The sequence below is a fragment of the Lytechinus pictus genome, chromosome 15 (genome assembly GCF_037042905.1).
Source record: "Lytechinus pictus isolate F3 Inbred chromosome 15, Lp3.0, whole genome shotgun sequence".
Classification (NCBI taxonomy): domain Eukaryota; kingdom Metazoa; phylum Echinodermata; class Echinoidea; order Temnopleuroida; family Toxopneustidae; genus Lytechinus; species Lytechinus pictus.
The window spans coordinates 16,838,476-16,853,530 of NC_087259.1; the positions used below are offsets into that span (position 1 = coordinate 16,838,476).

Below are 15,055 nucleotides of genomic sequence, written 5' to 3' on the forward strand. Positions count from 1 at the left end.
TTGTAAAAAGGCTTTAAGACCATCTAATATCGACCCCCCCCCATCCTCCCCTTGATATTCTTATCCTATGATTCAAAGTTACCATAGTCACGGTGAGGGAAATTATAACCACATTAACGTATTTCCGACGCGAGCTCCATAAAGGGGAGCCTTTTACGACGTTTTATCATCGATTTTAACCGCTGCTGTAACAAGCTACTGCGAATCCTTGCATCCGATTGGCTGATATCAAATTTTCTCAGTGAATGATGGGGTGTGCGTGTATCTGGAAGCAAAACTTGTCACTTTTTATGCAATACAAAATGATGCCGAAACAGTTATGAATGAATAAATGGCGCATGCATAAATATTAACTAAATTGAGTCTCGTGTTCTTTGACCCAGAAAGAAGAAAAAATGGGATCTCTTCAAGAACTGAACAACAAAAGTAAAAATGCTTAAAGACAGACCACACACTCACCAAAGCTGGACTGAGGAGAATGTTATAATTAATATTCATTTTCAAGTTACTTCATTATTCATTTATTTATTCCCAAAAGCAGAAAGAAAACCACAGGATGGAGCACGTAATAAACAGCTCCAAAAATAGTTTCAAATTTAGCTTCAACTTCCCCTATATTCGTTTCATTTTGCCAGTGTACTTTGGACCGCGCGTCGCGTCAAATGTATCCATCTAAAAAAAAATGAATCAAAACAACCTTTAATTGATGAGACGGAAAACCCTGGGGATGTGACGATTTCATCGTGATTTCATCGATACTGCCAGCTGCTATTTCATGCAAACGGCGTTGAACTCTGCATCAACTTATTGGTCACGAACATATTGAATGGGTCATTATTCAAATGCAGTGACTCCCCCGGCTAGGCTGGGTAAAAAAAATACTCCCAAAAAGATCGGAATAAACTCATGCTACATAATATTCCATCCGCACATCACAGCGAGGTCACATTATCTAGAAAAAGCCACCCGTACCAAGGTAAGCAATTATGATACAGAATATTCGGTACAGAATATGTTCTCAGGGTGTATTAGTGATCATTATGATAATAACAGAATCTTGGCTTTTGCATGTCATGCTATGTAGATGTGCTTCCAAATGGACAAAAGACAGTATTATTATGTTTATCTTCTGATAGGTTACACGTTATATCCAGGTTAGGCCCTGTATATCATGTATATGGTTAGATGGCGATATGTCACACAGATGCGCACTTGGATCACGAATCGGTGTAAGTGTATTGTATATCATTCCATGATTTACTAAGTAGTTGCTACTGCATATTCATATATGCAGGCCTAGATGTATTATTAACCACAAATAATGTAGATCTAACAACATGCTTTCCCCAAGGTAGCCACTTCAATGATAGCAAATTATTGTCCTCCTTAAATCCACTCGTTTCCTCCCTACTTCTAGTACCTAGGCCTGTAGTAGCTAGAATAATGAAGTTGAAGTTGAAACTTTATTACCAAAAAATATATTATACAAACAAGAAAACAATATCTTTGGTAAAAGGGGACCACAAAATAGCAATAGCCGCTAATCGGGTATAAATATATTTCCGGTTAATTCCCTTTCAGGGGTAATCATCGAATGAAACCTTTCACAGAAAGTAGTTATACTATACGACCAGGGAATTTCCCAGATAGTATATGCTATGTTGCATCGTTACAGTCATGTAGGTCTGTACCACGTATGTCCGTACTGAAAAGAACACAGTGACCCCAGCGTGTTCACAGTGTGGAACACAATGTGAAATCCCCTTAGAGCATTTCCACAGTGTGAATCACATATTCACATAGTAGACCATGTGAAAACGCTGTGAGCAGTCACACTGTCGAGATGTCCACAGTGTGAAAATATCTTCACACTGTTGAATTTGAGCATTTTAACAGTGTGAATATAATGTTTCCAGCAGGGGTTGTAGTGTAAGCTTGACACAGACAGATAGATCTACGAAACGGTTCAATGACATTTGCTCCAAATGCAACGAATACCACACACAAATGGAATGACCAACTTCAGACCTCGACCTAATGTAACACTATACACTTTCTTAAACCTATCCCTAAACCTGACATAAAACCCTATTGCAACGAAATAAAGCCCGGAGCAAATGTCATGGTTACGTCAACTAAATCGGGAAGTTATTGTGGTGATTGTGATCATTATACGAGCAATATGATATGTGGTAATAAACGTGAAACTAAATTTCTGTACACACAAAGTCATGGATTGTTGTATGATAACGCATTTCATATTTCCTGTCTTGTGATTAGAAAGCAATGAGGATAACTTTTGTTTATTCTTGGTTTACTCATGGCAAACTATTGGGAGCTTGCAGTCGTCTTCTCCATCTTCTGATTAAAATATTTCATTCTTTTTTTTTACTATTATCATTGTATGTAGGCTAATCACTTTCATCAACGTCATCAATATTATTATTATTATCATCATCATCATCATCATCATTACTATCACTATTACTATTATGAACAGTATAATAATCAGATTATACTCATTAGAGGAATAGGCCTATATTTTTACGATATAATATGACGCACATTTCAAAAGGGCACAAAAATATCCAAGGCAAATGAGAAGGCCATTGGTACCAATATGACATCATAGGTAATGGCCTTAGTGGCATTGGATTAATTTAAGCCCTGGCATATTGTTGTTACAATGTAAATCACATTGAATGTTTCAAGGAAGAGAAAACAATTTGCTATCAGTTAAATTATATAATTTACGCTGTAAATAAGGGTGGACACACGGCGACTTCCACTTCTCACACCAAGAAATTTTTATCAAAATAATGGAAATTGAAATATATTTCTACGCTTTATGAATATTTTCAACAGAGTGGAATTTAAACTGTTCATTTGTCACAGTGGGAATATTAATATTTTTGGCTATTAGAATGTGCATAATTCTCACAAAATAAATTTGGTCTTGAAAAAACGAAAATGCTCTTTTAAAAGTATAGTTTGACGGTTTCGCCGTGAAAACACACTGTTAGTGTGTAGGCCTACTAGTCGTTCGCACTGAATTCTGTTCACAATGTGTACTAGATGTTCACACTGAATTTTGTTCACAGTGTGTTCTAAATGTTCCATCGAATTCTGTTCAGTGTGTACTAGTAGTTCACATTGTATTCTCTTCAAAGTGTGTACAGGTTATTCGCATTGTAACTTGTTCACAGTGTGTCTTAGATGCTCACACTGAATTTGTTCACGGTGTGTAGAAGTTATTCGCATTTTAATTTGTTCACAGTGTGTATTAGATGTTCACACTGAATTTTCTTCAGTGTGCACTAGTTATTCGCATTTCAATTTGTTGACAGTTTTTACTAAATGTTCACACTGAATTTTGTTCAGTGTGTAATAGTTATTCGCATTCTATTTGTTCAGTGTGTACTAGATGTTCACACTGAATTTTGTTCACAGTGTATACAAGATATTCGCATTCTAATTTGTTCACAGTGTGTACTAGATGTTCGCATTCTACATTGTTCACAGTGTGTATTAGATGTTCACACTGAATTTCGTTCAGTCACGGTGTACTAGTTATTCACATTCTAATTTGTTCACAGTGTGTACTAGATGTTCACACAGTGTGTTCTAGTTATTCGCATTTTAATTTGTTCGCAGTGTGTACTAGATGTTAACACTGAATTTTGTTCACGGTAAGTACTATTTATTCGCATTTTAATTTGTTCGCAGTGTGTACCCGATGTTAACACTGAATTTTGTTCACGGTGTGTACTAGTTATTCGCATTCTAAATTGATCACAGTGTGTATTAAATGCTCTCACTGAATTTTTTCATGGTGTGTACTAGTTATTCGCATTTTAATTTGTTCAGTGTGTATTAGATGTTCACACTGAATTTCGTTCAGTGTGTACACGTTTTTCACATTCTAATTTGTTCACAGTGTGTACTAGATGTACACAGCGAACGGTATACAAGAATGTCATTGATTCACAATGAATCACAATGAATCACAACAAGGTGTCCTCGGTTGTATAGTAAAATTCTATATAGCCCTTACTTGAAATTATTCAAATAAATGGTTTTCTTTTAAAAATGTCCTCAATCCACAGTATTCGTATTGTATGTGTGTAAATGTGTAACTTAAAGAAAAGCTTTTGACATAGTCCAAGGTCATTATGTAAAACGGTGAAATGTATATTATAACTCCAATTTTCAGAGCATCACTAATATTTCGCCATGGCTGTGAAAAGGGTTGCTGTTATTGGGGCCGGGATAAGTGGTTTGGTGTCTACCAAAACCTGTCTCGAGGAGGGATTCGAACCTGTGTGCTACGAACAAACAGAACAAATAGGTATGTTGATACCATATTATTATTATGCCCAATTTCGAAATACACGCTTTTAAAAAATCGAATTCTAAAGTTGTATGAAGTAAATGAAGTTTATTTCAAAATTATGCAATTTAATCAATCGTTGACTTAAACTAATAGGTGGAACGGTAAGGAGAACTTTCTAGAAATTAAAATTAACGTCAGTTGGTCAATTTTTACTTTAAAAACGGTGTGTTTGTTTAAAGTGTGCCCTTTTTAGGGGGCACTGTAATTAGGATCAGACTATTTGAATAATTTTCGTGCCATAAACCATGTGAATAAGACTAGTGTGTATTCGATTGTCCTTTTGATATAATAATATATATTCCACTTGATTGATGGGACTACCAATTTGGGCATATATCGATCTTTGATATCTAGCAGTCACACATACCAACCCGACCGATTTTGTGCCATTGAAAAAAAACCTAATAGGTTGGTCAGTCTCGAGTCGGTTTGTTCTTGGTGTGACTGCACATTAATCATGAAAATGATGAAAGAATAATTCTGCTGAGTTTGGAAATAGCCACCGGGTAAGAATATCATATCTTTTTACGGGTGTTTTTTCATCCAATCTCTTATTAAAACTTATTTTAATGTTTACTGTGAGAAGGGGGGGGGGCAATTTCTTTTTTCTTTTCCTGAACATGATCTACTATTTCGTCTCCAGGCGGTATCTGGGTCACCAGCGACCGGAGGGCCCCGGGGACAGAGACGAGGGGCGCCATCTACGACTGCCTCATCACAAACTCGAGCAAGGAGATGATGTGTTTCAGTGACCACCTTTTCGATCCTTCTATCTCGCCGTACATCCAGGGCAATCAGGTTTTAAACTATTATCAGGATTATGCCAGACAGTTTGATCTCGAGCCGCATATACGATTGAACACGAGGGTTGTTCGTGTGGAGCCCACGGAAGACTTCGATAAGACAGGTAAGTTTTGTTGTTGTTTTTTCATCTTCATTTCTGTTGTTGTTTTTGTTTATGGGATTCTTGATAGGCCTATTTGACTTCGAATATAATATTAAAATCTTGAAATTGAATTGTATCCAATAACACGTTTGAATGATATTATGATGCGTATTACAATTTATATTTGGATATCGCAATACATTCATGATATTTCAGTTTGTTTAGAGGCGTCGACAAAAAAAAGAGGTATTTGAAAAAAATTGCAGCATTTCATAGTTCTCAAATTGCAATGTCATCTTGATACAATAAAAAGTTATGGAGTTCTACTGTTATTTCCTAGGTCAATGGCACGTAGAGAGTCGGGGCCCGAGTGGTGAGGTCGACGAGGAGGTGTTTGACGCGGTTATGGTGTGCTCAGGGCTTCACAATAAGAGCTATATTCCCTCCCTTCCCGGAATGGATGACTTTAAGGGCGACATCGTTCATAGTTGCGACTTCAGGAACGGAGAGAAATATGCTGGCAAAACCGTCGTCGTCGTCGGTAAAGTCGTTTCCCCTTTAAGAATATTACTATGTCATGATAATAAGGAATGTAAAAATAATCCTATCACTTTTCGTTGAGATTATATATCAATATTCGGACTTTCACTTTTGTTCCCGGGAGAGAGGGTGGACAGTTTGAATAGCAGCTACATCAAGGGCACCGATCAGTATCATATATCAGCTCGCGTGTCTTGTATGTAAGTTTGCCCCCCGTTCAATCATATCCATGTCGTCACTTCCGAACTTATGTAAGATGGTATCGGGGGAGTATGCTTGGTGCCAATTTACTGAATTTTGGAAAACATTTTCTCTCCTAAAACTGTAATGTTTCTTTCTTTCTTTTTTTAATACTTGCTTCTTTTCAAATAGGTGGTTCACATTCGGCGGGTGATGTAGCGGTCGACACCAGTAGGCATGCGAAAATGGTAATCCCCCCCCCCCAATATCTCTCTTTCTACTGATTTGAAAACTGGGATGATATCGATGACAGTATTCGTGTAGTCCTACTCGATTAACTCGGAACATTATATAATGAGTACATTTCTACTGTTTCTACTAATTAAATGAAGTCAAAAATTAAAAAGAGATAATGTATTTCAACATGAGTGGCACATGTAATCTATATATACAGCGCGTATCAAAAAAAAGTTTACACTTTGAAAAAATCTTGTAAAATTATACATTTGTAATATCCTGAAGATTTTTCCACATTCTAACATTGGCACAGATCCATTTAAGCAAATGACGATATAACTGTCGAAAAATATTTCCGCTTGAGTGAGCACCACTTACTGTTAAAAAGTTAGTGAAAAATTATTTGCGCAGAACTTTGAAATAGTAATGATATTAAAAGTATACCTTTATTACCTTAATAATGAAGAACACGTAGAATTTAGCTAGTAAAATTGATCTGAAGATATCTTTTACCTTTTTTAATTTGTTTCTTTGCCCAAAACACTTCGAAGGGTGCATTGCGCCCCACCCCACTCCCCCACACACGGAGGCCATCGTGACGATATTTGCTTTACACTGAGCTGTGATTTACATGAAATGGCTTAGGCTTGATTTTCATTTTGTTAATCATTGTCAAGCTTTGAAAAAGTGTGGAGAAACAAGTATTAAATGAAAAATGAAATGTAAACCAACTTTAAATGATAAAAACTTAGTGAAAAAATGCTAGAGATGTCTGATATAAACTTTTGTTCAGATTCAGTTATGTCCTCAGATCCGGCTGGTACGAAAAGGGTAAAGGTTGTGCTTACTAAGTGTTGAAATTTCAATTTGGGTGGCAAAATTGTTACAAAATGCTTGAATGTATCCGTTTTATTTCAATTGACTAAAATTGCAAGGGAAATGTATGAGAAATGTTTCGCAGGGTAAGTTTGATTTCGCCCTTTCCCCTTGACACAGCGTGAAAACGAGCATTTCTGCGCAAACAGATTTCTGCGAGCTTTACAAAAACGGACAGTGCTCACTCAAGTGTAACATTCTGTCAAAACTTTTACTTTCATTTGATAGATAAGAACCAAAACCAAGATTATATGTGAAAATATTACCCACATGTTGTATATTTTTTAATTCCCAGGGTTTTTTCAAAGTGTAAACTTTTTTTTGATACACACTGTATATATATTTTGATTTGAATGCGAGTGCTGTCATTCATACAAAAGAGCAATAACAGTTGCAAAAAATAACAACCACAGCAACATCTGACTTCCCTGTCTGCAAAGACGTGACCAGCATGACCGCGGGTGCTATTTTTCACGATATTCCCTTCCAGGCATTAGAATATGGTTTATGCCGTCAAAAAAAAGAAACTCTTGTATGTAGCGCAATTGAATAATCTATGCGCTTACAATGGCAAAATTCGCAGGTTGGGAGCCTTTGAAAATGTGCATTTCCAATACTTATTCAAAGTCTTCAATACAGATTATCTGTGGGACGGAAAGAATTATGGTTGTCATAAAGTCACAGAAAACAAGTTTGCATCCCTCTTTCCATTTCCTATGTAAAAAGCTCTGATGTAGATTCATCGCATCTATTGATCTCACAATCTTTGTCCTTATCCTATATAAAAATTCTTCTGTTCAATTTCTCTTCGATTCATCTTCACCAGACCTATCTTTCGATGAGGACCGGTACGACAGTATTACCCAGGCAGGGGCCAGGGGGTGCCCCCATCGATACGTACATCAATCGTCGAGTCAGGGGCTTGGTACCCCTTGCCCTGTGGAAGATGTGGATGCAGTCATTCATCTCCTACCGGCTTGATATGGACAGTCTTGGCCTAAAATCCGACAGACCACTCTTCGCTTCCACTAGTCTGATGGTCAATGATACGATAGGGGTAAGGAAACACCCCCCCCCCAAATTTTATAGCTCCACCAAGTCATCCTGGGTGTAGAGGGGAGGGGGCACTGGGCAAACATTGGCACGAGCAAAACCGGGGAGCAAAGGCATTTTGTCAATGATCATTCCCAATTCAGAACTGATTGAAGTGCCGAAATTAAATCCCGCTTACAGGCAAAATATGAAAATAACTATGTACTCCTGTTAAAAAATCCCACCGATATTTTAGCAGACAAAATTGTATTCAATGCTGTAAACCACATTGTTGTCGATCTTTGATCCCTTTGAATAATTCAGTATCGTTCCGGCGGGACCGAGTTTTCCTAAGCTCCGAGTTAGTTGGCACCCAATTGCAAAAAAAACCCCATCCTTTCGCATTTTTTCCCCAGCTGTCTATTAGGAATCTTGTAGAATTTGATGGAAAAATGAAACTGACAGGAGAGGGGATATATATACTCATTCCCAATTCCCAGCAAAATAAGTTTGGCCTACTTGCAAAATATAGTTCAGTGTCCCGAACGATAAAGAAGTATTAGAAATTAATTAAAAATCGAGGACGGCAGTTAACTATATTATGATTAAAAAAATACGCAACACGTTTTGCCAATATTCCGGCGTGTTCGTAAAAAGGTAGTAATAAAATGATATAAACGAATAATTCAAATAAAAGTACCCTTCGAAAATACACCCTTTCTCTTTTTTTAATCGCTTTAATTCGAAGCGGAGGAAGTGACTGTGCAAGTTAAATTTTCCTTTCAATCTTGAGGTTCGGATCTGGTGCGGTGCTCTCAAAGCCAAACCTAACATCGCTCGCTTCACGGAAACCGATGTCATCTTTGTCGACGGCACGGTGGTCGAGAACGTCGATGCGGTCATCTTCGCGACTGGTTATGAGTTTAAATTTCCATTCATCGACAAGTCCATCCTGCAAGGTCCGATTCTTATTTATTCGCGTACTTGCATTTCTCTTTTTATTTCGTAGAAACAAAGCATGCTTTCATTTTGTGTTCGCTTATCCAATATTCAGTTTTTGTATCAATAACCTTCAAATCCTTTTTCTTTCTTCATTTCTTACTTTTTTTCCACATATTGTAGTATATAGGTAGAGCGCAGCAAGTATACCCTACTGCGCTTATGGCATTGTAATACATATTATGTTTTAAGACCTACATTTAGAAAGTCCAATCTTTTCTAAGATTTCTTTTCATGTTTGTCATCATCTAACCCGCGACCCCACCGCATCATAAACAAATTGATAATTTTTTTTTCATCCCTATTAGAGTCTTATGCGGATCTGGAACTTTATTGGCACGTTTTCCCGCCACGTCTAGCCCACCAGACAATAGCCATGGTCGGTGCCATCAACTCAGTAGGTGCCCAAGGGCCCATTTATGAACTCCAGGCCCGTCTGGCGGCGCGGGTCTTCAAGGGACTGGTCGAACTACCATGCCAAGAGAGAATGCTAGAGGATGTAGCCAGGAGGAAGAATATCTTTAAGATGATCTACGGCAATCCGAAGATACATGTATGTATAACCTGGGCCCCGTCCTACAAGGAGTTGCGATTGATCCGATCAACTTAACTATGGACGGCCAGCAACGTCAAAATCTATTTTGCATGTTTGTTCAAAATATTTTCTAGTTGTGATGTATATTCATACAAACATTGTTTTCTTGAAACTTCACGTTGCTTCTCTATGTTTACAAAGGATATTGTACAAATTTCCTCTAGAAAAAATTATGACACTGATGGATTTCTATAGTTACGATTGATTGGATCAATCGTAACTTTGTAAGACGGAACCCTGTTATCAGTCTTACAAAGTGTTTCGATTGATCCTATCAGTATCAACCATACAAATCCTGATGTCACAATTCTTCGTCTGCATGGAAGCAAAGAGAAACTCCAGGATGGGCTTAACCAGATAATCGCTTTCAATCGTTAATATCAAATAAATCAATCATTTTCCCTTTGTAAGACAAGGAAATGAACCCCGTTTCTTGAAGTTTGTGTTCACTTTACAAAATGCAACCAACGGATAGGAAGTGTTGCAGAGGTCGGGACTGTGTTTGGAGAGCTCGGGGTAGAGCTATAGTAGGCCTATTTTCAACAAAACAAATCTTATCAGATTTCCTAAATTATCTTGCCGACTCAAAGTCTTGGCCTTTTTTATTACTTTTTGTTTTGCTCGCACTCTAGATTTCTCACTTAGGGGATTGCATAGCTGAATTTTGGCTCGTTCAGTCTACTCTATAGCACTTTTATTTTCTTTAAATATTGTACGCCATAAAATGCATAAAATATAAGAAACTCCAGCCCTCATATTCGTCTGGTTCATTAGGCCTACCAAACGGTTTACAAATAACTCCCAATCTTGATCAATAATGACGGTAATGTTTACAATAGGAAATTAAAGGATTCTTACGTAGGCCTATGTTTTTAAACTTTTTCTATTCATTTGATTGAATTTTCTAGTTTCCACCGATCCCATACTGTGACATGGTAGCTGCAAAACTCGGATGTCTACCGCGGTTCACGGATCTGCTGAAGTCGGATCCGGTACTTGCCTTCAAATTCTTCTTCGGTCCCAACTATCCGCCATTCTACCGGTTGGTTGGCCCCCATGCATGGCCAGGGGCACGGGATGCAATCATGAAAGCAAAACACAACACAGTCAACCCAACCAGGACCCGGAAAGTTCAAACTCCAGGAACTGATCAATCGAGTCTATTGTTCATGTTTCTCTTAGTTGTTATTCCGCTCCTAATATTCCTAATGATCTTTACGTAGTTTTATGGATAGAAACACAATAATAAACAGTGATAATCATGACCGTACGCAGCGGGGAAGGGGCAGTTGTCCCCCCCCCCTCCCCAGAAGTCTTGAAAACTTCATTTTTTAAAATTTTCACAAATCCTTCAGTTTCAACTTAGAAAATACAAAAGCGCACCCATCACAGCTCGGTTGCTTCGCTCCCTCGTTTTCATGATTCTTCAAAAATTGGCGTGCATCTTGACCCTGGAAAAAAATTATGCGTACGGCCATGATGATATTATGCAATATCTATCAAGCGTTTAATACAGCGTTATAAGCGCTGATGAATATTACCCCGGCTTTAGCAAAATAATTGATGTCTTGCCCCACCCCCACCCGAATGTTGTGCATTGGTAGAGTCAGGTTTGGGGAATGCTCTCTGTCGGGTAAGGGGCTTGGGGGCAGCTGTGTCTTAAATATTAAAACATATGTTGATATATCTATTATCATCTTTAGAAAGAAAATACCAAAAAAGGGGTAAATATTACACCATGTGTTGATATACTTATTATCATCTTTAGACAGAAAAGACCCCAAAAGGGGGTCAATATTATTCCCGACACCGGGTCAAATTCAGACCCGGTCCCTATATAACCCCCTCGCTATAATTATGTCAAATCCTTGAAAAGGGGCATGCCCCAAACCTGACACTATATTTGAGATTACACCCCCCCCCCCCTCCTCCTCCATGATTACAAAACGCCATAGACTGAAAATAAAAGAACTCGCTGATAAATTGATAGTAAACGACTTTACCATGAGATTGTTATCGAATGTTGTGGAAATACAGATGCAATACAGCGCCCCCTTTTGAAATAAAAGCAGTCTCAAGCACTTTGTTGCAGCTTCGCAAATCAGAGGTTAAAACAATGGTAGCTTCACATACCACTTCATTTTATTCATTAATTGTATAATTCCAAAGTCGAGTTTCATGACGTGTGTATAGATGAATCGCTTTGCATTAAATTCAACCATGCGAGCACTTTAAAAAGGAAAAAAAAACAAATATGAAGAATATGTATATTTTGCATTGTTCATCATTATTGAGACTTATCTGTCATGGTATAAACATGTATTTAATTGCGGAGTACCTTTGTGGAGTAAATGAAAGTTAGAATCCATTTTCAAAAATATATATATAATTGAATGGATATTCAGCCGCGGATCACGCATTTTTTTTTTTTTTTTTTTGGAATGGGTGCATTATGTCCCAAAATTATACAAGCAAAAGAAAAGGGGCATCACTCAGAAATCAAAGGGCATTTGACCTCGGGCCAAAATTGGAGACGGGGGGGGGGGGGGGTGGGGTGGGGGTCATCGCTAAAAAAGGGGTGGTGAACAAAAAAGAGGCGTTCGGGGGGTTGAAATTTTACGGGTGCGCCCGCACCTTACCGATATAAAGCAGGTCTTTAAATGTTTGCCATTGAGTGTTTACATGTGTTTTGTCTTTCATAACTTGTCTGTCCGTCCATACCTCTGTCACATTGTTTTCGCATTGTTTTTAAAGGCACAACCCCTTTAATTGCACTTTTGGAAAAAAAAACTTTCGGCACGGAAGGACCCATAAAATAATCAAATTTCAGTGTGGGAAATGATATTTAGCGGCATAGCGGCTCTATTGATTGTCATATTGCCTTAAAAAACAGATTAATGTTAATAGCGTAATCGTATGATATTTTACATTATTTTGATGGATTTGCCCTTTTTGTAAATTATTGTTTAATATATGTGTGTATAGAAATATTTTATAAATTTTGTAGATGAAGCATGATCTGATGATGGGAATACGAACATTGATGTATTTGCAACCTATGATTTCAAAGGTAAATTATGAAAAGGATAAGAAAGAGTGAAGACATTCATTTCAGCCGACAAGAACCACATTAGTCAAATATTAGATGCGCTATTAAGATAGTTGAGTAAAATTTAACTAAATAATGGATAAAAGGAGCGAGGGCCTGGAAACGATTTTTTTGCAGGGGGTGCTGGAGTAAATTTGACCCAAAAAAAGGTTTTCACTACAAAGTGAAGGTCGTTTTGGCCCCCAAAAAAATTGACAAGCTAGAAAAATATAAAAAGGGTTTCAACACAAAATGTTGGTCAATTTCGATACATTTCTCCAATTTGACACACCTACCAAAATTCCAGGGGGTGTTGCCTTTGGAAAATAATACACGCAGCACCCCCTGGGAAAATCTTGGGCGTGCTTCAGCACAACTAGCACCCCCGCTTCCCAGGGACATGAAAAGGAGTAAAAGAAACATGATTATATTGACGCATCTTTGGTTAAATATTTCACAATATTTTGAATCAGTTTACCCCCCCCCCAAAAAAAAAGGGGGGATGCATGCAATGTTTTGATACAACAAAATGTATAAGACAAGACTACACCAAGAAAAGCATATGAAATAAAAGAAAAATTGTATATGATTGTCTACATAATATGTCTAGTAGCCTGTAAAATGCACATGTATTGCAATAATGGTGTCTTTCATCGTAAATTTTTTGTGTGTGTTCTGTATGTTCTTTTCCCGAAAATAAATATTAAGCGGCCATTGTACACGTTGTAATCGTCACTAATATGATGCCGCGAGAAAATCATTTTGTGCTGGTTATCTATGATTGGTGTATATACGGGAGAGGGTGGGGCTAGGGACCATGGCCCAGCACCCCTAATATTTTCCTGGGGGGGGGTACTGCATGTATTATGCTCCATAGGCAGCACCCCATGGGATTCTGGTAGGTGTGACAGAATGAATAGTTGTAACAAACATGACCTATATTTTTTACACAAACCCTTTTTTTTTGGGGGGGGGGGGGCTTGTTAAATTTACATCAGCACCCCCAGTCATAAAACGTTCCCAGGGCCCTGCTGGGGAACCTCAAATTATCACCCCAAAATATTTCTTGACAAATCAATTAACCCCATTAATTATTTCATCAATATGTTTTCATATTTCTTTAAAACCTGATAGATTGGAATTTCTCGGTCGCGTTGCCACCCCCCCCCCCCCGCCAAAATTAAACAATACATCCCACCCTAACCAAACTCTCAGCCCTCGAACGTTTGCCTGGTTTCGCCGCTTTTTGCCCTAAACATTATCAAAGATACTGAGCTACTGTATATAAGCACGGACCTATTAAGGTCCATGATATAAGCATGTCCAATCCAATTCCACATTACATGTATCTTGCATCGTGAGTGACAAAATACCAAGAATTGAACAGAAAGCGATGTCCAGCATACAGGAAGGATTATCATGGTCAATTGTCCCTGCTTTACTATTCTCTAATTATTGTTTTGTGATGACCGGGTTCATTTTTTAGACCCTTTAAGGACTATACCCCCATCATTCTGTAATTGATCTATTCTTAATGTCATAAAACTTGGTTTCATAAGTAAGCAAGAATAAGGGGTGTGTCTAGAAGTTAGACGAATATAGGGGCGGTTTTTAAGGGGGTTGATTTTCAAAAAGTAATTATTCCTTAAATTTGTTGATCATAAAACTTTATACTTCTGTTCATATATTGAGAGATTTTTTTTTATTATTATTTATTTTGTTTTTCATCTTCAGGTCAATATTGGTGTTAAAATACATGAACGTTATTTAGAAAATGGGGGCGAGGGGTGTCTTAAATAATAAAAAATATATATATATTTTTTTTAATTGGTGGTGTGAGTCGCGATAGAACCTAAGCTATATAGGGTAACCAATGGGCACCAGAGGCGATAGTATAGGGGCAGAGGCGACCTCTCCGATGAAGGAAAAGAAGGGAAAGGGGGGATGAAAGGAAGAAGAATATCAAACAGAATTATTGGTCTTGTAACGCCATATTGTCCTGCAATTTACTCTGGGAAAGATGACGTCATATGAAGGTCGTCTTGCCACCCCCCCCCCTGAAAAAAAAAAAATCAAAATTCCCTGACTCCGTCCCTAATGGGTACAGTTGGCACCAATACAACCCCACATCGACAGATAAACAAAACTGAATATCATCTTGTCAATCTCTTCACTCCGTTTTGGAGAAACAGGAAACCGACTTCGTGTAAACTTTGGTTTGAAGAAGAA

At 37.8% G+C, this 15,055-nt stretch overlaps 1 protein-coding gene across 3 annotated transcripts; it reads left to right on the top strand.

The window, feature by feature from the left end:
* Positions 1–670: 670 nt before the first annotated feature.
* On the top strand, positions 671–13,580 carry LOC129277824 (dimethylaniline monooxygenase [N-oxide-forming] 2-like). 3 transcript variants are annotated; one of them, XM_064110113.1, is made up of 9 exons: positions 671–976; positions 4,214–4,348; positions 5,037–5,300; positions 5,620–5,820; positions 6,192–6,247; positions 7,939–8,169; positions 8,938–9,103; positions 9,452–9,696; positions 10,647–13,580. In XM_064110113.1, exons 2-9 carry the CDS (start codon positions 4,234–4,236, stop codon positions 10,959–10,961), a joined length of 1,593 nt encoding a protein of 530 aa, XP_063966183.1. In that variant the 5' UTR covers positions 671–976; positions 4,214–4,233; the 3' UTR covers positions 10,962–13,580. The 3 variants fall into 3 exon arrangements, with proteins under 3 accessions (XP_063966183.1, XP_063966185.1, XP_063966184.1); XM_064110114.1 differs by lacking the exon at positions 671–976 and adding an exon at positions 1,144–1,229; XM_064110115.1 differs by lacking the exon at positions 4,214–4,348 and having other exon boundaries at positions 864–976.
* Positions 13,581–15,055: the final 1,475 nt, after the last annotated feature.

Coding starts and splice junctions, on each gene's coding strand:
- LOC129277824 (XM_064110113.1), top strand. CDS start 4,234: ATGGCTGTGAAAAGGGTTGCTGTTATTGGGGCCGGGATAAGTGGTTTG. Junction 9,104..9,451: donor CGACAAGTCCATCCTGCAAG/GTCCGATTCTTA, acceptor CATCCCTATTAG/AGTCTTATGCGGATCTGGAA. Junction 9,697..10,646: donor ACGGCAATCCGAAGATACAT/GTATGTATAACC, acceptor TGAATTTTCTAG/TTTCCACCGATCCCATACTG.